General features: G+C 39.1%; 2 protein-coding genes across 4 annotated transcripts; one reads left to right on the plus strand and one right to left on the minus strand.

The window, feature by feature from the left end:
* Nucleotides 1–1,761: 1,761 nt before the first annotated feature.
* Nucleotides 1,762–11,747, plus strand: dus1l (dihydrouridine synthase 1-like (S. cerevisiae)). Its single transcript, XM_040154668.1, has 14 exons — nt 1,762–2,132; nt 2,991–3,290; nt 3,506–3,614; nt 3,689–3,739; nt 3,954–4,066; nt 4,570–4,652; nt 4,850–4,953; nt 5,098–5,245; nt 7,414–7,510; nt 8,608–8,696; nt 8,886–9,055; nt 9,148–9,185; nt 9,583–9,658; nt 11,177–11,747. The coding sequence occupies exons 2-14, from the start codon at nt 3,054–3,056 to the stop codon at nt 11,311–11,313; spliced, it is 1,452 nt and encodes a 483-aa protein (XP_040010602.1). The 5' UTR covers nt 1,762–2,132; nt 2,991–3,053; the 3' UTR covers nt 11,314–11,747.
* Nucleotides 11,748–17,887: 6,140 nt separating this feature from the next.
* On the minus strand, nt 17,888–26,241 carry LOC120788232 (tryptase-2-like). Of its 3 annotated transcripts, none has more exons than XM_040123837.1 (5): nt 26,116–26,241; nt 25,033–25,207; nt 22,892–23,169; nt 21,200–21,339; nt 17,888–18,245 (listed from the first exon to the last, which is right to left on the minus strand). In XM_040123837.1, the coding sequence occupies exons 1-5, from the start codon at nt 26,165–26,167 to the stop codon at nt 18,057–18,059; spliced, it is 834 nt and encodes a 277-aa protein (XP_039979771.1). In that variant the 5' UTR covers nt 26,168–26,241; the 3' UTR covers nt 17,888–18,056. The 3 variants fall into 3 exon arrangements, with proteins under 3 accessions (XP_039979771.1, XP_039979769.1, XP_039979768.1); XM_040123835.1 differs by having other exon boundaries at nt 22,895–23,169; nt 26,107–26,230; XM_040123834.1 differs by having other exon boundaries at nt 26,107–26,230.
* Nucleotides 26,242–26,496: the final 255 nt, after the last annotated feature.

The following is a 26,496-nucleotide window of genomic DNA, read 5'->3' on the forward strand; positions in this document are numbered from 1 at the left end:
TCGGCTAACTGCCAGTCTATCTCAAGGTCAAAAAGCACATGATGTCCTGAAGTCCTTCAGCAGTCACCTTCCCTGGGTACTCCCCTTTGTATTTCCAAGATGTACCTAGGGGCCGGAGACCCTAGAAGGAAGTATGGGCCCCAAAGATGTCTGTCTCCTAAGCTGCCCAGTGACCCAGAGCCTCAGCTACCCATCGTCACCAATGACCAGCCTGCTCCTGGTCCCATTCATCCCAGCCGCTGAAGACCAGCCTGCTCCTGTGCCCATCATCCCAGTCGCCGATGACCAGCCTGCTCTCGACGCCGTTGTCTCTGCCAACACTGTCTCTGCCGATGAACAGCCGTATCCCAACCCACTGCCTGCTCCTGAGGCTGTATTCCCAGTGGCGAATGCAGCTCTTTCAGTTGCTTTCTCATTGTTATTGGTGGTGCATTTGCAGGGTAACAGCAAATGATGTAACACAACAGCTGAGTGAGTGATACATCTATCAGTATCCATAGTGAGGGATGATTTCTAAGGTGAAGAATAGTGAGTGGGACTTAATGTGAAGTGTCACTCAGTTTAGGCAAGGGTTGTGGGGTTTTCATTTTCATGATTTAACTGGGAAGCTGTTCAGTGGGACAATCTACCAAAATAATCGTGTGTTTCTTTAACAATTCACCTGCACTAACTGCAAAATTTTATTTTTTAATGCTTCTATACTACTGGTAATTAAATGTTACATGTTGTTTTAGTTTCATATGTTATAGATTATTTTAGTTAAAAGCTCGACCTCCACCAACTACGACACACTCACACCTGAGTGCTTTAGTATTTACAATCCAATAGTAATACATAAAATTATTTTAAAACTGGCAGGAACCACTTGGCTGCATAATGAGTACTTTCAATACTCGGTACATTTACTTAAGTGAGATTTTTAATGCAGTGCTTTTACTGGTATCAGAGAACTTTGCATGGCTCTATTGTTAGTTTTAATCAAATAATGTTAAAGGAGCTGAATACTTTCCTACCATCTGCTTTCATGTTTGTTCCATACACCAAAGCAGAAGGGGGCGATAATACACAAAATTAGACGGATACCATACAGCATTTCTAAGAGGACGAAGAAGAAGTCCCCCCCCCCCCGGGCGTTATTTCGCCGTTGCATAGCGTTGGAAAAGTGCTGCGCCAGGAACCAAAGGTCCCGTCGGCTCCGTCCCATTACACACACTTGCACTTTTAGCGACGACTTAAGTGCCCACTTGTGTGACGTAGTTGCCACGGTGCCCGGCCGCTCGTCGGGCCTGCAGGCGCGTTATGTAATTACCGATAGGAGTGTGGCTCGATTAAACGTTTGAACGGCTTGCCGTAGCGGACTTTTGTCATACGTACAGCGACGTCCTCGCCGTCATCACGTCAAGTCGGCGAGGGAATGAAATTCCCGCTGAGACAGGGCTTGAAAACCTCATTTGTTTCCCTGGAGATGAGCTGGAGTTTGTGGCTATGTAACTCATTTCAAAGTGTCTTTCTGAATCGGCCCCTTACGCACACGCTATGCGCAGCTGTGCTGCTTTACACAGTAGCAATAACAGATATGGTCAGAATGTGCAGTGAAATATTCCCTTTAAACGAGCTGCCAAACACGGTTTTATATCGCCGTTAAACTCTCAACTGAGGATCCTCACACCATAGATGGACAGATACCGACCTTTGCCCGTTCGGTTTTTGCAGAAGATAAGAAATGTGCAATAGGAAGCCTTAATGCGTCAATGAAGTTAAACTACAAAAATGAAGAAAAAAAAAAAGAAAATGCCCTAAAAAATAAATATGGTACTTATTTATGTATGTATTTATTTATTTATTTAATCGTCACGTCCATATCGCGATGGATTATGGGTCATTTCCCGAGCGAAGTCTGGTGAAGTCTGCATCCCGTGGGGACTATCTGGAGGACTGCAGAAAGTCCGCTTGAAGCCCCTTGTGGACTTGATGAATGGTAGATATGGACAGCCCTCGGCACTCACGGACTGTCCCGCACCGCGCCCGTTAATTCAGCGACTCAGCGCCAGTGCGGTGAAGTCCGGACGTTTGGATTCAGCCATACTCTCCATATCTCACGCTAGTACAGGTGAAACGACAAAACGATCAAGGTAACTGATTTTGTGATTGATAACTACAGCTAGAACATGACCAGAGCAGCGCTTAATGGCGCCAGAGAAACATAACCGTGATCACTTTTCTGTCCAACTCGTTACAGTTATGAACTGCAGTGGTGCATCACGTGCTACATGTGTTTGCTAGCTAGCCGACAGTACAACACACACAGCTAACACAGCTAGTTAAATGCTAATAACTATTGAGGCAGACAGCAGAAAGTCAAACATTGAAACTTTAGAGACAAACAATAAAAATAAAAAAAATTGAACTGTCAACATCACTCTTAATGTTAGAAAGACATGTGAAAATTTGGCTAAGCTACAAAATTAAGTGTCATAAATAGTTAGTTACTTGTTAACGTCGTCAAATTGGTGGGTCTGTGCTTTAAGTAGTCGACGTCCATACGGTTCGTCTGTACACAACTGAAATTTGCTGAATTGAAAGTATTCCAATTGCTTCTGTATTAAACCGGCAGCCACTTGTCAGTAACTTTAGACACTTACAGATATTCACACAGTAGTGCTGGTTTGACGGTAACAAACTAACGTAAAGATCAAGAAATGCGATGTCATCGGTTTGTTTTATGTATGCTAAGTAAGCTACCCATGCCATCAAAATAAAGGAGCAATGGAGGAGCATTATTTTGTTGTTAGCTTCCCTGCAGCGCCAGGTTTCCTTTCAAGCCATGTCTTTTAAATTCAACATGGTTCACAGTTGCATTTTAAAACACTGACAACAAGGCAGGAGGAAACATGGGGATTTAAGGGAACTACTGGGAGCTACAACAAAAGCAAAACGTGTACACGTGTTCACACTGTATTCCATGGAGTACTTTTCCTCATTCTGTCCAGTGTTGTGTTGCCAAGAAGGAAACCACTTTTTGCGGGGTCTCTTGTGTCGTGAAGTCAACCGTGATGGCCAAGCTCCAGGGCTTTGAGTTCTGGAATAAGACACTGAAAAAGGCACGCTTTGTGGTGGCACCCATGGTGGACCAGAGCGAGCTGGCCTGGCGCCTGCTGAGCCGCCGACATGGTGCTCAGCTCTGCTACACCCCCATGCTGCATGCTCAGGTATTTATCCGTGACGCCAACTACAGGAGAGAGAACCTCTACAATGAGGTTTGTGCGGAGGACAGACCTCTCATCACACAGGTGAGGATCTACAAAGGCAAGGTCTACAGATTATTAATGATGGTAGATTGAAGTGCTGTTGGAAATCCCAGGGCATGGTTTTTCATTTTTGATAATCCCATGGAGTCACAGGCTTCTCACAAGGCATATTATGTGAACTTACACACACTTACATTTGTATTGTTCCTTATGTAGTGTTAGATCTAAAACACAGTGTTCCATTTCCCTCGTGTCAGTTTTGTGCCAATGATCCAGAGGTGTTCCTTGAGGCGGCTCTGCTGGCCCAGGACTACTGCGACGCCATTGACCTCAACCTGGGCTGTCCGCAGATGATAGCTAAGAGAGGTAGGCACAGTTTCTACAGAAATTAACCCTCAAATTCTTACTATCACTAACCTCTTCTGATGCTTGTTTCTAAGGGCACTATGGAGTCTTCTTACAAGATGAATGGGAGCTGTTAGAGAGAATGAGTAAGTCTATCCATCTTAAGGTTCAGTTAAAACATCAGCAGAACAGAAATTTCAGTAGTTTACTCATCTGAAACCAGAAAATTCTGAAATATCACACTTGGTCGGCGTAGTGCCACTTGAGCTTAGTTTTCTCTCAATTGATTTATAGTTTTTTTTGGTTGACAATCACCTCTGTCTTAATGTCTCAAACTAAAATGCCACTCTTATTTTACAGTCAGGTTAGCCAATGAAAAGCTCTCGGTGCCCATCACATGTAAGATCCGTGTCTTCAAGGAGATTGAAAAGACGGTCTCCTATGCCCAGATGCTGGAGAAAGCTGGATGTCAGGTAAGATTATGGTGATGATTTGAATGAGTCCACTGCCTATCACCTCTAGTCAGTTCAGCTCATACAGTCACACTGCCCCCTCAACCCTGTTCTCTCTTAAGGCACCATCCCTCCTTAAGTTTTTTCCCTTATTTTCTATATTTTTTCCTTGTAGTGCTGTCTTTAGTTTATTTAGGACATCATTATCACTATTGCTACTATTATTACTGTTGTTGCTGTTACTGTTATCACTTATTTTCCACATTCTCTTTTTAAAAAATCCCTAAAAATCTCATTATTAAAACAGATTATGAATCAACTGCCTCTGTGGATCAGTGCTTTATGGTGTACAAATGTACAAATCAGATATTGCTTCACTTTCCCTCAGAATGAGAAATATTGGGCGTATTTTAAGTTCAAGCATGTTTATTTGTATATATCTTGTAAATTATCCAGAAATGCAGCTTCAGGAAGAATTAGAAAAGTCCTAAACTTGTCTTTTCGCCCCTGCATTTCTTTCCTAGCTGCTGACAGTGCATGGCAGAACCAAAGAGCAGAAAGGAGCCATGACAGGTATTGCTAGCTGGGAGCACATCAAAGCAGTACGGTGAGCTACCACCACTTTGTTTCAATCCTTAACTGTATTGAATTTAATCTGACCGATGGTCCCAGTTTAATATTTTAGTGCCTGGCTATCCAGTATTTTTGATATTAAAACAGAATCAAATGACATTGGCTGAAAATTTCCGTTATCCTGTAATGCATATAATTTTCATTAAATTGTTTGGTCTGCTTTTGCTACAGGAAAGCAGTTAATATTCCAGTGTTTGCTAATGGCAACATTCAACACCTGAGTGATGTGGAGCGCTGCATTCAGGAGACAGGGGTCCAGGGAGTTATGAGTGCAGGTTAGGGTTGCTTGTCTAGTTTTTGTTCATTACACACATTTTTTCCTAATTCATTGGTGTTAATAGATGATATACGCACGTTCCTGCAAGGGTTGTACATTGCTCTGAAAATACTTTGTGTTCTTTTTTGTATTATTTTTTTAGAGGGGAACCTCCATAACCCCGCACTATTTGAGGGCCTCAGCCCTCCAGTGTGGGAGATGGCTGAGGAGTATCTAGAGGTGGTGAAGCAGTATCCTCCCTGCACGCTGTCCTATGTGCGAGCCCACCTCTTCAAGCTCTGGCACCACACGTATGTCTGTCTGGTCTGCGTGTGTGTCTGTGTACATATGCATATACTTTATTGGGCTGAATATAGTACAACCCCCTACTTTACTGTCAGATGTTTTCGGGAGAAGACTTCTTGAAGATAAAGAACGCTTTATCAGACTGGGGCCCTGTTGGTGAGCGTTTCCAGAGGTGCAGTTAGTCTAGAGCTCGGCTAGTCCTCATCATATTGAATCCTCAAAACCTTTACTTGTGAAAAAGGGACACATGAAATTCTTCTATTTAAGTTATAAACCTTAAGATTTCAGTGCTGTTTGATGTGGTGACATCCACGGTTACCATGGTAACAGCAGTGTGGTTTAATACAACAGGTCCCAGAATTCAACAAACACTTTACTTGTGCTGTTTACTGTGCAACAAAACAAACCCATACTATTTATTTTTTTTAATAAAGAAGTCAATCAGTAACATTTGAAACTGATTCATGCTGCACACTGTGTGAGTAGTTTTCCACTCAATCACAGGTCACAGTTAAAGGAGCCGGTTACCTGGCTGACACGTTGGAGGTGTGCAGCCTACGGCCTGCAGCTTTGCATCTAACAGCTGAGGCTGCTGCTTCTTTTTCCATTATTCCCTCCAATATTTCAAACTGATCCCTGTCCAAAAATGGATCAGACCAGATCTCATTTTGTGGATGCGTTTTTTAATGCGTTATCCTCTGAGACAAATACATTGCATTTCCTATGACTACTTCATAATGTGGGCCAGTTTATGAACTAATTTGTAAAATGTGTCGTCCGACCACGTCAAAAATCTAAAGTGTTCTTACCTGATCCGAATGGCCACGCTGGAAGGGGGAGCAAAAAGCCGGCCGTCATAGAGAGGTGGGAGATGTGATATTTCTTAGAAACTGGGAAATCGATAGACATTTTGGAGTGTCTCTCCATTCATAGTGTTCCACTTGGTTGCTCACATGAAAAGTGCCACAAATAGTTGAGAAACAAATGTTAAAAAACAGAGTAAGAGAGAGAAGTTAAATCCGTGGCTCGTCTCACCTCCGCACAGCTGACCAATGTGGATGTTAATGTCAGGTCATCATTTATGGAAAGTTAGAGAAATGGTCGGACAAAGGCTGCCCTTATCCAGTGGGGGACAGGGGTTTCCAAAGGTATCCAACCATCTGATAAGCAGTATGGAAGGTGTATAAATCCTGCTTAAAAGGCTACAAACAACCCATAATGCAATGCTCTGAATGTAATAGACCTACTTTGTAACACAGGGCCAGTATTCACTCCATTGAAAGACAACATTGCTGTGTTGTGAGTGCGTGTCTAGTCATCGAATATCATATGAGCTCCAGTTTTTCAAATGTAATATCCAAAAAAATATAGAATATTGGCTTATATTGGGGCCAATACAATAATCATTTAGGACCAAAAGCCAGTACAAATTCTGTGGTAAGTCTGGAGAATGTATATGTCTTTAAATATAGTTAGTACAAATCTTCTCCTTTTTTTGAATATCGTAATGATGGGTTTAATTTGTAGCTCTCCACTATGTGGTGAGAATTTAAGATGCAGGCTGAGCCTCAAATCCAAGAAAGTATTTATATAACTAGTTGAAAACGTCATGCTGTCGTGCAAGGGGTGGGTGATATGATTATATATACTGTGAGACTATCTAAGTTTGTTTCTGATTTTTCTATATGATTTATACCATGGATAGCCCTCCTTTTAATATTTCTTGAATTAGCAGGACTGCTTTCTTATTATATTGGATTTATACATGATTTGTATGATGAAGCGTTGGGGACTTGTTGGTTATTTAATAAGCTGCATAAGCCCATAACAGATTTTCCTGTTTGGCTGTTTTATCCGTTAATTGTTAATTGAGTTTTTTAGAAAAATTACTTTATAATGAAATATACTGTATATTGGTATCATTAATGTGATAGGAATGGCTGAAATCCATATGTAGTACCGTCTCATTCACATCTAATATTTCACATACATTTTAAAGTAGGATTTTTTTTTTTAAAAGACAGAATTTGCAACAATGTCATGCTGCTCAGATCATACATCTTGCCTAGTGTATACCTGACAAGTAGCTAAACCTTTTGACCCCGTCTGAATGCTTTGTATATGCTGAGTTGTAGCTGTGTGTGTGTGTGTCCGTGTGTCCGTGCGCGCGCAGTCTACAGATCCACCAGGACCTGAGGGAGGAGTTGGCCAAGGTGAAAAACCTAGAAGGTTTGGCCGATGTCAGCAAAAAGCTGAGGCTGCGCTGCCAGGTAACCGTAACTATAAATAAAAGTTGAGAATAAAATTGCACCTCTCCTAGTATCGGAAGAATTATCAGGGAAAACAGGCAAATGTGACAAAACAGCAGCTGACACTTATTGATCACATTGTACATTTCTAATTTATCAGAACAGCATGTTACACTGTTGAGGCATGTTGCCGCTCAGTCAATCACAGTCAGGTTTGCATGTGAGAGAAAAAATCTGCCCGTTACACAGGATTGCAAAGCTAGTTTGATAATCATAAGCAGAGTTAGTTTGTGTGTGTGTGTGTGTGTGTGTGTGTGTGTTTGCTTGCTTGTTTGTTTGTTTGTTTGTTTGTTTGTTTAGATAGATAGATAGATAGATATAGATATAAACTATGCTTACCATCTTCGTTCTACCCCTATTAATATTGCAATGGGAGAGGGTTATGGGACAGATGGGGATAGCCGAAGCAACTATAGCATGCTTTTCTATCTTTGCTAACTTGGCTAACATTATTCATACTGTAACTGAAAGTCTCCTGAAGACATCTTGCTTTATGGGCTCTACTAACTTTTCCCAAGCTGCCCTCTACCAGTGATGTTTTTAGAGGTAGTTGTTCTCTAAAACACCACCAGGTTTTTTAAATGTTTTTTTGTTTTTTTGTTTTTTTTGCAATGTTTTTAAAAATGTGACCAAATTATACAGTAGTTTAGATCCAATATGGGCCACAATTGGTCTGGCTGATCAGATCTATTTCTGATTGAAATAAGTTCTGCATGCATTTACAGTACATCTTGATTTGACACGCATTTTTCCTTATCCAGAGGAGCTATCCATATACAGATTGCAAATGTTAATACCAGGCAGAAATTGGGTCTTGGGTGGTGGCTTCAGGCTACATACACATGGCAAATAAATTGGGTCCAATACTTGTTGGACATGCAGGTGACCTCTGATCTCTGACAACGACAACGTCGACTAAAATCTTTTGAATTCAGCTTGTCTAAGTGACACAGAGCTTTTTAATGTGACTTTTCCAAGCAGACTGGAATAATAACTGGATGGAGGATGACTGGTATAGATGGTTTTCTATACCAATAACTGCATGTGTGTTCGTACAGGAGGAGATAGCCAAAGGAAAGGATGTGGAAGAGAAGGAGGGCAGCCAGCCCTTCCCCCACTGGATCTGCCAGCCTTACGTCAGACCAGTGTGAGTCTTTTTTTATTGGTCTATATATAATCATCTTTTCACTGAAGCAGTTTTATAAAGTTATCATACATCAGTAAACATCCTATCAAAGGAGGTTCTATCCTGACAGCAAGAAAACAGATTGTTTAAAAAAAAAGAATTTATTTTTTTTGCATTGTAATCTTACTGTTGACTGACTGTACCTTACAGGCCTAAGGAGCCAGTTGCCAATGGTAACAGCCAGGGTTCAGAGGTGAAAAGGACAGCGTGTCAGAAGAGAGCACTGGAGGACTCTGATGGATCTGCTGACACACTCTCCAAAAACAAGCAGAAGAAGAGATCCCGCAACCCCAACAAGAACTTCTGTCCCGAGCAGAAACGTAAGTCTAACCTATCACTTTCTGCTAAGATGCTGAGTTCCTAATTTGAAATGTATGAAGTCTGACAGTGTCCTCCTCCTATATTTCCACAGCCAAGTACATCAAATGTGAACAGTGTGGGAACCCAAAGGTAAGCAGCTAGTTTAAACACTGTGTGTGTGTGTGTGTGTGTGTGTGTGTGTGTGTGTGTGTGTGTGTGTGTGTGTGTGTGTGTGTGTGTGTGTGTGTGTGTGTGTGTGTGTGTGTATTTCATTTGAATAATGGTGACAGACGAGCCCAAATACAGTAGAGTTGTAATGTACATATACTGTACACATCAGTTAGCTGTCATCATAGGTGTCCCAGATCCCCGCTATCTGAAAGGATTCCCATTCAAGACTTGCCCTTTTTTAAAAGCATCTGTGCCTGAAATTCTGCATGTGTTGCATTATGTATTTAAACTTTACCAAAGACTCATTTAGAGCCTTCTAGTGCATTTGTTTGATCATCCACTTAAGCACTTGATATTGTTTTATTTTGCTCTTCAGGGAAATAAGTGTGTCTTCAACCTGTGTCGAGGGTGCTGTAAGAAAAAGGCCTACAAGGAGGTGGCAGACTGTCCAAGTCAGTACACACACGCACATACACAGATAAGTGTCAGAAAATTGTGCAGATGACTGCTGTGCTGTTTTTGACCACAAGCCGATTGTTTTATTGCTTATATATCTAATGAGTTTTGTGTTTTAGATCAAGTTGGGGGGTTTTTTTGTTTTTTTTTTTAAACCAAATGTTACCCAAGTTTTATGCAAAAGTCATTGTATCATGCAAATCAATGTATTCTCATAAATACATAATCTCATAAATACATAATATGCTGATTAGGGACTGTAGGAATATTACTGAAGGGTAGAGAGAGGGGGTCAGAAATTATTGAAATTTTTCTTCTTATTAAACAGAGGTGAGTTTGACTTTTCTGGCGGAGCAGGGGAGGGTTTCTTATTTTTTCCATAGTCTACATTTATATTTTACTTCACCTTTCCCTTGAGAGATTTGTTATGTTGAAAAATATCACATAGTTACATCAACAAGGTGGCTTTCATGCGTCTCCGGGTCATTTTTTTCACCAGCCTCTACAGTTGTGGTCCAGTCTTTGGCTCAGCTGTCTGGACAAAACAAATTCTCTAAGTCTCCAACTGCTGCTCAAAAACACACTGCTTAACATGCCTGATTATGTAACTCAGAATCATGTAATTGGCTTAATAATGACAGTCAGTCAGACAACTACTTTATTTTAGCTTAATTTATTTGAGTCCAGGTTGGGGTAAAAATGTTTTGGTGCTAAGTCCACTCAGGAGCCACAGCTCGTGCCTGTGCCAAGTTAACTCTTTCAGTGAAAGTGGAATATCTATTCATTTAGTAGCTGTTAGTTCTAAGACAGAGAGTCGCTGGAATATTTGGTAAACAGGAAGCATGAATTGCTTGCCATAAATTTTGCAACGGTTTATTTCACTTCTGATGTGCTTACTGGTGATGCACGTTGTGAAAATGAATGCTAAATTAAATGTTAAATGTTAGTTAAATTAATATTCTATTAGCACATCATCTTAAATTTGTGATGCTTTTACTCTTTTCCTCTAGCTATTTATTTAAAGTATTTGTAGCATTTCAGTAATTTTAATATTTTGGGATATTATAAGGGACTGTGTTATTGTTTCTTTTCTAAATTAAGGGTTGGGTCCAAAGAAAATCCTTGCTTCTTTAAAAAGAGAAACCTAAGGTTCCTCTCCTTCCTCCCTTCCTCCTCATCCCTACACAATAATTTTCATACAGTCCCTTAGCTTATTCATCGATAAATCTAAAATTAATCAACAGTCAGTGAACCACATACATTAATAATATTGATAATATATAAAAGTACCAATTATTTGCTGGTTCCAGCTTGTCAGATGTGAAGATGTGCTGTTTCTCTCTGTTTCATATCATTGTAAATTAACACACTTTGGACTTTTGGACAGTTGATAAGACTAAGTAATTTGATGACATTACTTGCAGCCCACTGTTATTTTCTGCAGACTTAATCAGTTAAAAGAAAAAATAGACTAATCAGTACTGAATACAATCTTTATTACCTGTGATTGACAGGCCATGGGTTGAGGTTCAAGACCAAGGCAGAGAAACGGAAAGCTGACGAGGACAACGGGAAGGAGGGCTCAGCAACAGAGACAGAGAAAAGCAGCAGCTCCCCTCAGCTTATCCCACAGCCAAGTACAGCGCTATGAGCAGGACTATGGCTATCTCTACATGCACAAACCATAAATTGCTGTTAATACGGTTCTGAGCCGTCAAGTGTTCATCATAGTAACGATCAGTACAGCAAGGCTGTTGTGAGGACCTGCTTTGATATATTTTGATGGTGATGAACACATGACGGGCGAGCTTTTGTGTTTACTCGGGCAACTTCAGGTGAGCAGGTTTATATGTGCATGTAGAGGTAACCAATGATTAGTCAGGACGGTATACACAGCTGCTAAATAACCTCAATATCTGTTGTTTCTCCAGGAAGAGACTGTCTGTTATGGACTAATGATGAAATACGTACATTGATCACCAGACCAAAACCATAAAGTAAAAAAGAAATATTTTTTTATTTGATTTGGATTTCCAGGACGATAATTAGCTTGGCATTTTTTTCGGCAGGAGAGATGGGAAGTTTTCTCATGAAAATGAATTAATTCTCTACAAATTCTGTCAATTTATGTTTTTTTTTTGTTTGTTTTTTTTTGTTTGTTTGTTTTTTTTTTTTTTAAGACAAAGATTGTATGAGGATATGTTTTGGACATTATTTTGGCCAAAGTGGTTACTGAGCCACCAAAGTTTAAATATTCAGTAACTGTCAGACTCTGTGGAGAAAATACCTGGTCCTGACAGACTTTATTGCTTTCATTTAAGGTCATGAATGTTGTTGCATTTTCAACTGATTAGTTAAACTATTTATTTGGGGTTTTAGGTTCGCCTTGACAGTATGTGCCTTTTGATGAGAAATACTACTGCCTATCCAGATATGAACTTCATCTCATGAGGGGAAAAAAGGGAAAGAAAGATCAAAGTGGTGGTCCGTCTGGTGTTGTCCAATACAAGCTCAGTGACTACACAATCCAAAAAATGTATTTAAAGGCTCATCTGCCTGTAAAAGTGAACACTGACATTTTGGGAAATATGTTTCCTCAATTTACAGCTAGATAAGCTCATTATCAAAGTTTTTAGCCTAGCTTAGCACAAAGATTAGAACCTAGCCAAGCTCCACCAAAAGTGGGGAAAAAAAGAAATCCAGAGACTCAAAAAAAAAACAACTTAGTGAACACATTGTCCTTCTGAATTTGACAACACAGAAGTGGGAAATTACATATTGTGACACAGACAACTTTTGGATGTGTTGGCGACCAACTTACTTAACTAACAAGGCACAAAAAGGGAAAACAGCAAGGAAAAAAAAATCTTTTAAAAAAAATAACTTTTGATGGAGGCTAGCGGTTTCCTGTGGTTCTTGCCTTGTGCTAAACTAGCATAAAAATGTTACATCTCTCTACTGAAACCACAATTAGGTAATGATATTGATTCATCGTGTGATCTAAAGAAATAGTTTGACATTTTGGGAAATACACTCATTTGCTTTGTTGCAGAGAGCTAGATGAAAGGACTGGTACCACCCTCATGTGTGTTTGGAAAATATGCAGCTTATCTTAGCACAAAGACTGCAAACGGGAAAACAGCTAGCCTAACTCTGTCCATAGGTAAGAAAATCCACTGGTGCCTCTAGGCATGTTTTGTTGCGTTTTGACCTTAGGCTAGCTGTTGTCCCCTTTTTGCAGTCTTTGCGCTAAGCTAAGCTACATATTTTCCATACATGAGGGTGGCACCAGTCTTTTCATCTAACTTTTGGCAGGATATGTATTAGAAAAAATACATACCTTAGCTTAACATTTCAAACTAAAAGCTCACTTGTCCAAGTTAACTTCACCCATCCAATGAATCATAACTCTACTTGTGAGAGTTGATGTAGCTAGACAAGAGTTAATTAGATAAATTGACTCAATTAGCATTATGTTAGCCTGGATTAACTAAACAGCATACACAGACTGGGGTGCCGATCTTTGTGTCAACTTGTTTACTTGAATCGATAAACTGAGAACAGAAGACACACAAAATCGATCTTCCATTTCATCCAAAGACTCAAGATAGCTAGCAGTTAGCCTGAATAGTAATGTGACATACACAGAATGGGACCCCACTTGATTACTTTGTAGCTTGAAACAGGAAGAGACTGCTGTTCATCAAATGCAAATAGACCTAACCCCTTTTTAAGTCTCTAACAATAGCAGATGTTGGAGAAAGTAAAATGCTAACAAAACTCTTCCCCCACATGATTAACGTCTTAATGAATTCATGATGAAATGGTGATGGGTAATGAAGTCTTAACCAGCACTGTGCCTGCTATTTAAGAGAAATATTTAAGAGAGCACCCTATTGGAGATAACCTGTATGTCCATTAGGGGGGTTACATTTTACAGTACAATGGGTATTTTTACGCTGATTGTAGCATTTCGAAATCTGTCGATACTAAGATCAACATAATAAAGTAAATTATTCTGTATTTCTCCACCAGTTTTATTCCTGGCTGCAGAGAGAATGATTTGAATCAGCATGTAGGCATCAATGTTGGGAAATAAAACAGCAATGCTTTATTTTAACGGGCCATAATTTCCTGATAACTCCACAGGAAGTTTTCTGTTATATGAAGAATAGTATTAAATTACATCCGACTCATTTGGAACATGACAGGTTGTTTTGATGAAAGTTCATCTGCCATAGCTCAGGACGTATTTCAGACAGAAAAGGGTTGGGAACCACTGGTTAAGGATGTGAAAAGACATTGGTGCCCTAAGCAACTACTGTTTTTCTCATGTTCAGCTTCCTGTTTGCCTGACTTACCGGCTATGATGTTTTGATACATTTTTGAAAGCATTTCTACATCAGACATTTTAATCAGCCTGAAGTGTTGACTGATGGAAGGAAAGTATTCCCAGCAATCTGGTCAAGCATCAGCAGCATTTGAGGCTGCTTATCTTAACACAGGGCAGAGCCTTCAAAATTTGAAAATGTAGTATCAGTTTCTGCTATATCTAAATTGGGAGGTCAGCAAGTTGACCAATAATTTAGGTTTCCTCTTTTTTTGCAGGTTTTCTCCTGCAATGAAACGATTGTGCTACAATTGTGTTACTTTGTCAAAGTCAAGGGTTTTTGTTTCTGGTTTGATTATTGATGTATGTGTGTGTATATATATATTTTTTTTTTCATACATGTTGACTTGGTCCAACATTTCCCATTTCTGCCCATCACACAGTATCATACATTTAGTGATGAATGACATCAGCTTTAGTAACACTGACCATTAGAGCAGCCCAGATTAAAACATTTCGGGTCCCCTGTTGCTCCCAATCTGTTTGTTTTGTGTAAGAATCTTGTTGCTTTTAAGTATGCATCAGGTAGAAACACATAGCAGCTTCATTATATTTTGTCCAGAGATAGAGAGACCAGCCAGTACTCTAATTGAAGTATATCCTGCCATGGGTTTGGGATAATTTTATTAAAATGTGATTCTTAAAAAGGGCCTCTACCCCAGGATTACGTAAAAATGCATATTTTGCCTGAAAAGATTATAGACAAATGAGAAGTCCGTAATATCTTAATGCAATCTATCAATGCCCAACACTGTTAAACCTCTGACAATTTTCATTTTCCTTTAAAATCAGTAGTAAGTTTCTTTAAATTCAGGATAAAACATATTCTGCACTGTCTCATGTCTCAGGTATCCCAAATCTACTCATTTCATCACTTTACTGAAGCTACTGTATGATGCCTACACTGTTTTTTGTTTTGTTTTTTGTTTTTTGTTTTTTTGTTTTTTTTAAAGCATCTAACTATAAATGGATGCCTGCCTGTCTGTGTGTTTCGATTTTCTTCAAAACCGGTCATCCAATCAACTTCAAACTTGTCGGGTGCATTGCTGAGGACCCAAGGAAATGGTGCAGTGTGAAGTTTTTTGGATGAGCAGTTCTCGAGAAAGCTTCAAATATCGCCTTTCTACATGTTACTTGACGTAAACAAAAAATAGATAGAGATGCAAACCAGTACCTGTGGATCAAGTATATGGAAATACTTTTAAGTATATACTTAAGGATGAAGCAAACACTAGTGTAACCTGCAAAATATGCAGATCTGTCCTTAAATACAGTCCTGGTTGAAAGTATTGGCACTCCTGAATTTTAAGTAAAGACTTCAGAACATATTTAGGAAAAAAAATGCAAATTAACTAATTTTGTATAATCAGAATATTTTAATAAAATGTCCAAGGTTACTGAACAAAGAAAAAAACAAAAAACTTGCATAATAGTAAAATGATAAAATAATACAATAATTGGCACCCTTCACTAATATCTGGTTGCAGAACCTTTGTTAAGAGTGACAGCCTCTAAACGTTTCTTGTAACCATCTAGAAGCTTCTTGCAGCTGTCTGCTGGTAGTTTCTGGCACGCTTCCATTGCTGTGTGTTCAAGCTCTTTTGAGGTTGTAGAGGTTCTTTTTGCAATGGAAGACTTTAGCTCTCTTCAAAGGTTTTCATGGGATCTAGGTCAAGTATTATTGCTGGCCAGTTTAAAACAGTCCATCTTTTCCTCTTCAACCAGTCTTTTATGCTGATGGATGTTTGCTTTGGGTCATTGTCCTGCTGAAAGACCCAAGACTTTTGCTTCAAACCTAGTTTTTTAACACTGGGTGACACATTTGGCTCTAAAATTCCCTGGTAATCTTCTGATTTCATCATTCCTTTGACTCATCCTCTCAGACAGATCTCTTGTTTTCGTCAAGGAAAAAGAAACTGGAATAAAACAGCCTCTTCTTATGCAGTAAAACCATCCTTCATTGGTTAATTCAAGTCATCTGAACGCTGAAAATCGAGCACAGCAACACATTTTTTATTTTGTTTGAGAAAACAAATTTAAATTCATCCAAAGGGTGCAGATAATTATGTCAAGTGTACATTTTATGTCTCTTTTATTTCACTGTATGAAAACATTTTTTTGTTGTTCAGTAACTTTGGACATTTTATTAGATATTCTGATTATACAAAACTGTTTAATGTGTATTTATTTCTGAAGATAGTCTAAATTCTGTACTTAAAATTCAGGGGTGCCAATAATTTCAACCCGTACTGTAATACCAGAAGTGCCATGCTAGCAGAACAGCAGACCAAAACCTGCCATAAACCTGTTTGACAGATGAGGTGGTGGCTTTGGGTCATGAGCTGCTCCTTTTTTCTCCATACTTTACTATTTCTATCACTTTGATAGAGGTTGACTTTTTCTTCATCAGTCCGTAGAACTTTGTACCAGAACTCTACCGGTTTCTTTTTGTGTGATTTTGTGAACTGCAGTCTGGCCTTTCTGTTTTTGAGGTTTACCAGCATCTTGTGGTGAATCCTCTCTGGTCATGGTCCTGAAGTCTTGTCTTGGTCGTTGACCAGGAAACATGTCCAGCTACATCCTGGAGAGCATTCCTGAGTTGCTGTGCAGTCATAAAGGGGCTTTTCTTCATGCAAATGATTTTCTGCTCATCCAAAAGACTGGTGATCCTCAGTCTACCAGGTGGTTTGCCATTTTCTAGTTTTCCTGTACACACCTGCTTTTTTTAGAGTGTACCCAACTGTTGATTTTGCCAGACCAGCTAGTTTTGATATCTGATAGATTTTAGCTTTTTTTTTTTTAGCCACAGTATTATCTTCCTCACTTGCATGGTCACCTGTTTATTTTATACTATGTTGACAGACAACACCAACTCCATCTAAGTGGAAACTCTCGACTCTCAGTCAACTCTGAGCAACAAGTGAGCATGAACTAATGTTGAAATGACAAGCAAGTTTCCAATTACTTTTGAACCCTTGCAATTTGGACCATATATGTTAGAAGATGTATATCTCCGACACAGCTCTTTCAATACTGATGTAAATCTGCTAAAAATAAAGCTGAGACACGGCGCTTTAATGTAGTTTCCATTATTTTAGTTCAAATTGAATTTGCTGAAGCTCAGACCTGGAAGAACAAAAATGTGTAACTGTCCAAATACTTAAGGTCTGGACTTCAGTTACTCCTCCAAAAAAATGTATACTGGTTAGTGTTTTTATCTTACGCAGTAGCCCACAGGACCACGTGCCCAAGTATGTTACTTTGGCTACTGTTAACTAATATAGTAAGCAATTTGAGAAAGCTGGAATCCGTACACTGTAAAAGATTTGTGTACTACCCCAACCCCCTACCATCCCGCAGGAGGTCCCAGAGCATCAGGACTTCTTTTAACAGGCTCTGCAACAGCGTCTTCCTTTGAGCTGTGCGCATCCTCAACAGCTTTTACACCCTGGCCAGCACCCCCGTCCCCTCCCAATTGGTCCATGAGAAACAATATTTTGATTCTACGTACTGTATGTATGACCTTCATATGTCAAAATGAAAACAGAAAAGCTTGAATCTTGAAACCTAAACTGTTGTACTGTAGCTGGTCAAGGTGGAGCTAGTTTATGCGCTGGAAAAGTTTGATAAAATTTAAAAAACTTAAATACTCAAGTAAAATACAAATGCCTAGAATGTGTACTTAAGTAAATGTGTGTAGTTACCCGTCACAACTGGAGTAATTTGTTTTGGGAGTTGGGGTATACTCTGTGTTAGCCGTTGTAGATGTCTGTTTTTGTTGACGTGTTTGAAGCATGCGAACAGAATTTCTCCAATACATATAGAGAGACTAAAATCAATGCTTTCAAACTTTAATGCAAAGGATTTAGTTGAACAAATCAGAGTACATGTCAATCAGCATAAAGAACTACATGGACTTGACAGTACAACACAGGGGAAAGGCTTTAAAGGGTAAGTTGGTTTGTCAGGTGAGTAGACATGGACCGCTTCAGCTTCTCAGAAATTTAGACCTCAGCTGAGGCTTCCTCTCGTTGGTGGATGTGATCGTTGATGAAGCGCAGATGCTTGGACACCTGCGTGTAGATTCCAGGGCGGCCTGGGAGACCACAACCATCAGGATTCCCATTACTCATGATGCCAGCCTGGATGAAGCCACCGGCTGTACGACACACCAGGGGGCCACCATAATCTCCCTGTGGAGCACAAAAAACACACACACACACACACACTCATTGTGGTAGTCTTTACACTTTGCATCGATCCTTCTGTATTTTCACTTGTGGAGTTGATACACAACCATAAAACCGATAAATATGGTAGTGTTGGGGGAATAGGTCAATAGCTCGGTCATTATCAGTGGTGGAAGACACTCCTTAATTAAAAGTACCAATACAACAATATAAAAATACTCAATTAGATGTAAAATTCCTGCATTCAAAATCCTACTTCAGTAAAAGTACTATGAAGTACAGTATTATAAACAAAATGCATTGAAAGTATCACTAGTGAAAGTACTCATTTTGCAGCAAAATGTCTGCAGTAACTAATATACATGACATTTTTAATTATGATGCATCAGTACTATTTTACTGTTGTAGCTGCTTGGGGTGGAGCTAGTTTTATGCATTTAGGAAGCAGGGGGTCGGCCCCCTTCAAAGGGTCACATGATAAAGCTAAGGGGTCGTGAGATGATGACTGGCGTTGGAAAGAAGAAAAAACAAAGTTCTGATACACAAATTTGTTTTCATTGTTTGGATTTTCGAGTGAATCTTTACCTTTTTGTGAAATATTGGATCCATTTACCTCTATGTACTTTAAACAGTTATAGAAATCAAACATGAGAAGTTTAAGAGGCTCTTTGGTGGAACTGCTAACAACTCCAGGTCTCATACGAAGTTTTTAGAAGTTGTTTAAAGCTTAACCAAAACTCTGTTTAATCAACTAAGGCACAATATTATTCTGAACTGAATAATAAAAATACCCACAAACTTAGAATATTGTCATGAACAATCAACTCTACCATAAATCCTGCTGCTGCCACCGCATTGGTTTCAACCAGTGTAGCCTGTGAGAATTTTCTTATATTTTTCAGCCATAAAACGCACAACATAAGATCTTATATCCCACCCTCAGATTCTGATTCCTCTAAAACACCATCCAGTCAGTCGCCTCCAGCTGTTTAAACCTGTGTCATCCTCCCAGCTGTCTGAGGTGGTCTCACACATGAATTCCGTCTATTGTCCCTCAGATATTATACTGTCACGCCTCTTTAAGAATTTTTTTTGTTGTTGTTTTTTTATCACAATTTTGTCCCATTATTTTGGCCATAATTAATAGCTGCTTAACAGGTTGAGTTGTCCCTTCCAGTTTTAAACATGCAATTTTGTAACCTAGCCTTACCCCAGTGACCAAAGTACCTACAGGCCCATTTCCAAGCTACCATTTATTTCCAAGGTTTTAGATAAAGTTGTGTTCTCTCAGGTCTCTTCCTACTTAAACACTTCCAGTATCTATGATGAAGGACACGTCTGGTTTTAGAGCTCTGCACAGTACAGAATCCACCCTATTGAAGGTACACAATGACATCCTTCTCTCTATCAGTTCTGGTTCTCGTGCCATTTTAGGTCTGCTTGATCTCAGCTCAACATTTGGCACAGTCAACCATGACATTCTTCTAAAATACCTGGAGGGCGAAGTTGGCCCCAGTTAGGCATGGTTTCGTCTCTTATCTAAGAGGGAGAACCTTTTCAGATAGAATAGGGAACTGTCATCCCCTGCTCCCATTTAATAGGGCATCCATCAAGGTTCAATTTTAGGGCCTCTTTTATTTTCACTTTACATGCTTCCTCATGCATCTATCTTTCAAATTTACAATATTCGGTATCACTGTTGCGCCGATGACACACAGTTTTACCTGCCAGTTACACCTGACAGCCCTTGCTCACTGAAAAATCTTTTTAACTGTCTAGATGACATTGGATGGGGAAGAACTTTTTAAAAGTAAATGAAAACAAAACTGAAGTAATTATATTTGGCCCTCCAAACTAGCCTGAGCGATGTGCTTAGCCCCCTGTCTACAAATTCGCACAAAGTGGTTAATAAACTTGGTGTCTTCTTACACACCTCTCTTAATTTTAATAAACAAATTAGTAGTGTTGTGAAAGGCAGCTTTTATCAGTTCAGAACTACAGCCAAATTAATGCTGTTTTTATCTCAGAAGGACCTGGAAACAGTCATCCATGTTTTTATCACCTCTCCGCTGGATTACTGTAACTCCCTGTATATGGGATGGACCCATTCCACCCTTTCTCGAATATAAATGGTTCAAAATGCAGCTGCCAGACTTTTAACTGGTACAAAAAAAAAAATAATATAACACATCAATCTTGTTCTGGCACACTTGCATTGGTTACCAGTGAAATACAGAATTGATTTTATAATCTTAATCTCTTAATTTATTTATAAAGCCCTCAATGGTTTAGCTCTGCAAAACATTACTGTATTTTCGATTGATTGATTTCTGCCCTAAGGTCACGTAGGTCATCTGCACAACAACACCTTTCAGTCCTCCACTCATGCCTTAACACCAAAGGTGACCCGGCTTTTTCTGTTGCTGCTCTGGAATAGTCTCCTGCCCCACATGTATCATAATTTGTAGTTGGTTTTATTCAGTTTCTCTTAAATCTCTAATTTCTCTTGCATTGATTTGGATTTTATCCTCTTGCTACCTATTCATTTATTTATATATACTTGCATTGCTAATCCATCTGCCGCAATTTTAAAGCACTTTGGGTCAACTTCTGTTGTTTTTAAATGTGCTATATGAATAAAAGTGACTTGACTTGACTAACTCACAAACAACAGTGACAAGGTGTCCCAACTAGACAGTGCTTTTAATTGGCCCTAACCCAAAAAGCTTGGAGGCCCATGTTTTTTTCAAAAAATATTAAACTGTAAAATAACAAATAAAAACAGCTGTCCGATAAATGTAGCAGAGTAAAAACTATTATGTTTGCCTCTGAAATACTTTACCTCTGAAAACCTATACTTTAAGATACACCCCCTGATTTATTGAATACAATTGATTCATTCTGCTATGAAAGAATACTGAACTTATATTTCAGCCGACTTAAATAGCAAAACTCACGTCGCAGGCATCCTTCCCTCCATTAATGTACCCTGCACACATCATGTCCGGGGTGATCTCAGAATACCATCTCTTACAGTCTTTCTCACTCAAGATGGGAATCTTCAGCTCCTGAAGGGTTTCTGGATCCTGCAGTGGAACTGCATAGACACACACAAGTGGAGAGGATGAAGTGATATTTTCTTGACATCTTCCTCTTATAGGTAGGCTTTGAATTTGAAAAACATTATAAAGTGTTAAGTGTTGTTGACAGTCGAGTAACATTAAGGAACTAGAATTACAGTGGCTTCAGGAAGTATTCAGAGACCTTCACATTCTGCACTCTTTATTTTGTTGTAGATTTATTTTAAATGGATAAAACTGCCATATTTTCTCATCAGTCTACATTCGATGTAACCTGTAATTACAAAGTGAGAAAATGTTTTTAGAATTTTTTGCAAATTTATGAAAAATCGAAAGCTTAAACCTCTCATTTACAAACATGTCCAGACCCTTATTTCAGTTCTTTGTAGAAGCCCCTTTGGCAGCAATTGCAGATTTAAGTCTTCTTCTGCAAGTCCCCATAAGCTGTGCGCACCCGGATTTGGGCAGTTTATCCCATTCTTCCAGCCAGATCCTCTCAAGTTCTGTCAGATTGGTTGGGAAGTGTCATGGCTGTATGCTTCAGGTCATTGTTATACTGAAAGGTGAACTGTCGCCCCAGTCTCAGTTTACATGCACGTTTTTCTTCAAGGACCTCTCTGTATTTGCTGCATTCATCCTTCCCTCAATTCTGCCCAGTCTCTGCTGCTGAGAAGCACCCCCATAACATGATGCTGCCACCACCAGGCTTCAATGAAGGGATGGTATTAGCCAGGCGATGAGCAGTGCCTGGTGTTCAACAGTTGTGCAAAAAAGGTTCAGTGTTATGTCTCATCAGACCATAGAATATTTTTCCTTGTGTTATCAGTGTCCTTAAAAGCCAAGCACTCCAAGCAGGCTGTCATATGCCCTATATCAAGTGGCTTATGTTTAACCGCTCTACCGTAAAGGCCTGATTGATGGAGTGCTGCTGAGATGGTCGTCCTTCTGGCAGGTTCTCCCATCTCTGCAGAGGACTTCTAAAGGTCTGATGACTGCTGGGTTCTTTGTCACCTCCCTGACCAAGGCCCCTCATGCCCAGTTATTCAGTTTGGCTGGACAGCCAACTCTAGGAAGAGTCCTGGTAGTTACAGACTTCTTCCATTTCACAATCATTAAGGCCACTGTGCTCCTGGGAAAATTCAGAGCTTTAGAAATGGTTTTATACCCTTGTCCTGATCTACGCTTCGCCTCAATTTTGGATTTCCTTGGATTTCATGGCTTGGTTTCTGTCCTGACATGCAATGTAAAATATGGGGCCTTACATACACAGGTACGTGTAATCCAATCAGTTGCCGCAGGTGGACTCCAATTAAGTTGTAGGTGCATTTCAAGGAAAATGAAAGCAAACAGGATGCACATGAACAGAATTTGGAGCGCCACAGCAAAGGGTCTGAATACATTTGTAAATAAGAGATGTTAGTTTTTGGTTTTTAATTCATTTGCAAACATTTTTAAAAACATGTTTTAACTTTGTCATTATGGGTTGTTGAGAGGAGATTGATGGGCAATTATTTTTTGTTTTCATTTGTCCTTATACAGTATCTTATAGGCTACTTTATGTGTCCTTACTACCCTTTCCAAGGTTTCCCCAGCCAGTGATCCAACACTCAGATGATGGGCCAAAGTTGTTGTTGACACTGGGTAGACTCACTGGTTGGACTTCATCTGAGAATATCAGCTTCTTCTTCAGGTGGATCAGGGCAATGTCATTGATAAAGCCACTGCTCACAGCTTGGAACCTTGAGTGTGTGATCACATTTTTTATACCCATGTAGCGGACAGCCCCCTTTCTCAGTTGGTATGCACCGACCCAAACCATTGATCGTCTATAATCAGGATTCCTCCGTCTGTCAACACAAACACATGTATTAGTTTTTCTGCATTTATGGATGACGCTCCATTAACTGTAAAACCCAACAAACATTCACTACACAGTAGTATTCAAACATGAATGAAGCTTCAGCAGATGGGGGACATCAGTTAAAATGCGACATGTAAGCATTTCCTTGTTTTGCCATTTGATTGATAGAACCAATAAAGATTTTATAATCTTGGCAAATCTACCTGTTATTGACCAGTCACTTTTGTCTGTGTGACATCTTGACTGTGGTTTAAATTTCAACTTAAAAACATAAGGGCTTTAATGGGGTTATCATTATTTTTTTCAATAGTAATAGCTCAAATGACCACTTGCTTCAATATAGTTAATATCGGTGTCATCCAGCATTGTGTATGTTTAAAGCTGCAAAAATTAGTATTTTTTTATTAACTATGGCTAAAATGACAATGTGTAATGTGAAGGAGATCACTCGTAGTGATGAGCCCACAGAGAATTATCACCAACTCTGTAGTTCGCTCAGCTCGATGGACCTTTATGGCGTCTTTAAGCTGATTGTTTGGAAATTCCAGCAAAAAAACAAAAAAAGAAACAAAAAAAACCCCCCTGCAAATTACTTGCTCAACACGAAAAAGCAGACAAAGCAGATAAAGAACAGCTAAAGAGCTAGATACTTCCCTCAGGAGTTGGGGGAAACACAACACAGAACTAAAAGAAGTGTAAATTTTGCACTTGCATTTTTCATCATCATCAGACTCCAAACAAATGCTAATGCTACTCTGTGTTTGGATCTCTGGATGTCTGTATCTCTCCAGTGTATCAACTCAAAAGGTGACAATATATCAAAGTTGTTCTCATAGCTTGTTTCTGCTGCCCCAAAGTGGCCAAAAATCTTTTACTGCAAGTTTGAATAAATACAAAATGGCCAGCTATAGCAATGTGTCTCAATTTGAAGCATGTTTGCTTAAGGTGCTTTATCTAAACATGTTTTATACAGTGTTACTTCAGTATTATAACAGACTACAATGATGAGGTGTATCAAGATGTTTAAGCTGCCATGTTGTAATCTAGAGGTTGTTAGTTAATGTCAGATCAAGGATGTCCAATTTTGAAATTATAATTTATTTTCAGAATTTCTGTCTTTAACGACACTATCTATATATTAATTACAACATACTGCAACATGGTGTTTCAGACCTCTACATCCGTATTAGGCTATTAACCATTGCATTTTTTAATATATAACACATAGTATTTTAATGTTCAAAGATTTATTTAACAATTAGCTAGTTTACATAATCTAATGTAATAGCACAGTTGTACTTTTAATGACTTTTGTTGTTATATGAACTGCAGTAAAATTTTCAAAGGTATATTGACAATTTCAGTATCATTTATTGAAATGTTTCATAAAGAACACGGTTTTACTCTTAAATGAATTCTGCAGGTACAGTAAACATGTTGAAATGTGTAAAAGAGTTATTATACATTATATAAAATAAACAAAAGCATTGTAGATTTGTGTCCCACTTTAACAGACCAGCTGTCCAACTAAAACCGTAGAACATGAAGGAGGGAAAAGGGGAACTTTATGGGTTTTATATGATTATAATGTTTACACAATAATCAATTCCCTTCAACGCTTTACATGAGTAAATTAACAAGAATTGTACCATTTCACAACGCCATTGGTTGACAATATTTTTTTCAAGCATATGACCCCAGGGTGGCTCCATGAAAGGCAGTATAGCAGCCTTGATACACCTAAATGCTTTTAGTAATGAGGGGTTTCATTACTATGGAAGATGATGAGGGTCATGTGAAAAAAAGAAGACATTAGAATTCAGAAACCACAAAAAAAACACAAACTTACGAATCCCAGCAACGTGCAGCGGTCAGCACCCAATATTCGTTGAGGATGGTGCCGCCGCAGCGCCACTTGATCTTGCTGTCAGATGTTATGTTTAGGTGGACCATCCAAGGCCATCTGCCCTTTGCTGCATTGTTACCCCCAACGATGGAGCTCCTCATCTCAGCTCCATGCAAACCTAAAAGAGCAATGAGGAATCTTTATAAAGGCTATGTTAAGGTTGAAAAAAAAAATAATTACACCTTTTTTTTCCCAACAAAATGTTGGAAATTGTCTTAAATATTTGACATGTTCAAATATTGTCCTGGGTTAAAGGAGTAGTTTGACATTTTGGGAAAAACTCTTATTTGCTCTCTTGTCGAGAGTTTGAGAGGAAGATTGATGCCACTCTAATGTCTGTATGTTAAATATAAGTCTACAGCTAACTGCCATTTATCTTAGTTTAGCATAAAGACTGGAAACAGGGGGAAACAGTTAGCTTGGCTCTGTTCAAAAGTAATAATATCCGCCTACCAAAAAAATTGTACAGATTACACAAATGAGATATGATGTGTTAAGTATTGAGCTTTAAGGATGCTGTTTGGTGTATTTTGTTACCTGTGGACGGAGCCGGGCAAGCTGTTTCCCCCTGTTTCCAGTCTTTACGCTAAGTTAGGCTAACAGGCTGTTTGCTGTGGCCTCATATTTACCAGGCAGATATAAGAGTGGTATCGATCTTCTCATCTAACTCTTGGCAAAAAAAGCAAACCAGCGTATTTCCCAAAATGTCTGTTACTTTAAATCTACAACATGTTACAGGCAGTCATAGGTTTGTAAATACATAGATCAGACTAAGATGCCCAGTCATCACCATTAGTCGAACAACTACCAATATCATCAGAATGATTTATAATAACAGAGCAATTTCACTGGTTTTATAAGTAGTTTATAACAATCTCTCAAGGTAAATAATTAGATTCTATTAGTATGAGTTTAAACAGGTAGAAGAGTCATTTAAACAAAGATGAACCTCCACAAACTGAATACAGATGAGTCAACACAGAATAATGTTCTCATAATGCCAAGGATTGTACTTGCCCTTCTCACCTCCAGTGTTGTGGATCAGTACCAGCACAGTGAGTAGTTTGCAGAAAGCCATGGCTGTGGCAGTGAAGCAGCGGCTCTACAGGCTAGGGGGGAGCAGCTGCAGATTTATACAGAGAGCTGGGGAGACTGAATTCTTATCAGCGCTATAAGGCTTCCTTTTCCGCTCACACCACACATAGCAAAGTACATTTACTCAAGTATTCATATTATGATGCTGGTACTTTCCTTGAGTATTTCCAATTTATAAGGCTTTATATATTTGCTCCACAACATTTTGTAGAGAAATGTTATATTTTTAATACAATATTCATCTCACAGATGTAGTACTTTGTATTACAAGGTTATGATACCACTTGCAGAACATGCTATCAGCTCTTTAAA

Source organism: Xiphias gladius, chromosome 3 (genome assembly GCF_016859285.1).
Source record: "Xiphias gladius isolate SHS-SW01 ecotype Sanya breed wild chromosome 3, ASM1685928v1, whole genome shotgun sequence".
Taxonomy (NCBI): Eukaryota; Metazoa; Chordata; class Actinopteri; order Istiophoriformes; family Xiphiidae; genus Xiphias; species Xiphias gladius.

Coding starts and splice junctions, on each gene's coding strand:
- dus1l (XM_040154668.1), top strand. CDS start 3,054: ATGGCCAAGCTCCAGGGCTTTGAGTTCTGGAATAAGACACTGAAAAAG. Junction 5,246..7,413: donor TTCAAGCTCTGGCACCACAC/GTATGTCTGTCT, acceptor GTGCGCGCGCAG/TCTACAGATCCACCAGGACC. Junction 9,056..9,147: donor CTTCTGTCCCGAGCAGAAAC/GTAAGTCTAACC, acceptor ATATTTCCACAG/CCAAGTACATCAAATGTGAA.
- LOC120788232 (XM_040123834.1), bottom strand. CDS start 26,167: ATGGCTTTCTGCAAACTACTCACTGTGCTGGTACTGATCCACAACACT. Junction 25,208..26,106: donor CAACACTGGAGGTGAGAAGG/GCAAGTACAATC, acceptor TTGCTCTTTTAG/GTTTGCATGGAGCTGAGATG. Junction 23,170..25,032: donor GCTGCACGTTGCTGGGATTC/GTAAGTTTGTGT, acceptor TTGTGTTGACAG/ACGGAGGAATCCTGATTATA.